Source organism: Octopus bimaculoides, chromosome 5 (assembly GCF_001194135.2).
Source record: "Octopus bimaculoides isolate UCB-OBI-ISO-001 chromosome 5, ASM119413v2, whole genome shotgun sequence".
NCBI classification, from domain to species: domain Eukaryota; kingdom Metazoa; phylum Mollusca; class Cephalopoda; order Octopoda; family Octopodidae; genus Octopus; species Octopus bimaculoides.
The window spans coordinates 43227296-43228438 of record NC_068985.1 but is presented as its reverse complement, the minus strand read 5'-3'; the positions used below and the strand labels follow the sequence as shown (position 1 = coordinate 43228438).

At 29.7% G+C, this 1143-nt stretch overlaps 1 protein-coding gene across 1 annotated transcript in view; it reads right to left on the bottom strand.

The window, feature by feature from the left end:
- Positions 1 to 1143, bottom strand: part of LOC106876495 (ubiquitin carboxyl-terminal hydrolase 7) — a gene marked incomplete at its 5' end in the record, with an annotated part of 29678 nt that overhangs the window by 6858 nt on the left and 21677 nt on the right. The window contains one exon of the mRNA XM_014925057.2: positions 581 to 755. Coding sequence (XP_014780543.2) covers positions 581 to 755 — 175 coding nt within the window. The remainder of the gene's footprint in view (positions 1 to 580; positions 756 to 1143) is intronic.

Genomic DNA, 1143 nt, shown 5'->3' with positions numbered 1-1143 from the left:
TCAATTAGGGTTAGGGAAAACGAACACACGTGTGTTGCCTCTCTGCAAAATGTCAGAAGTAATGGAGATTAAATACGCTTTACACTGCTTAAACTGCCAAAGGAGTAAGTGTAAACAACTGAATACTTGTCAGTGATTGGTTGACATTATCGAAATAAGACAATTTTTTACATGAAATAAATTCGAATACAAAAAATTTTTTCTGTTCTATAACACAAAATAGATAAGTATACGAAGTTTGAAAGTCTTTCGGTACCAAAAACACTACATAAAACATAAATGAAAACTGGTGCCCCCGTTTTGAACAAGATCCCAAACTGCTTTAATCATCCCAGAATCACTTTCCCCTATATTTATCCTACAGCCACAGTGAAAGCAAAGGTGAAAAATATCATTAAGATCAACATTATCAATGAGAAAAAATAAAACACTATTAAATTTTTAAGTTTGTTCAGAAGAAAATAACACCATACACAGAGAGTATATGCTTTAAATTGACATTTTCAAAGAAATGAAAGCACATTGTAGATCACTAGTGCTTGTGTTATTCCTGTATACAGCATAGCAAGAGTTAACTTACCTTGTGAAAATGGGCAACTGGGATGATCATCTCATCTTCAGCTAGGGTTACTTCATCTTTTGGAGTCTCTTCTACACGATAAGTCTTTGCTGTAGCAGATGTATTTGTGAGATTTTCTAATAAAGTATCTTCCTTTTGAATTGAGTGGATTTTGTAACTGATGATTTCTAATAATCTATAAAAAAACAAAACATTTTAGATAAATTAAAAATTAAGCCTATTACATTATTTGTAACAAAATAGATTTCACATGTTTGTTCTTAGCTAGGTATTTCATACAAAATGTTTGATCTATTTTTATCAATAAAAATCAATGAAATGGTACTATTAATAAGATTAGCCTTTAGATTAGAAGTGGTAGAAATTTATAGATTTAATGAAGAATATTTATAAAATATATTCCCAAGATTTATTATTAGCCTACCAGTACTTATAAAAGATTTTTCCACATCATTTATAGTTTGTTGAAGTGAATAATATAATATTGTCATAGCAACAAAGGGAGAGTGAATATGGTAGACGGAAACTGAAACAAGCCCGTCGTATATATATATATATATATA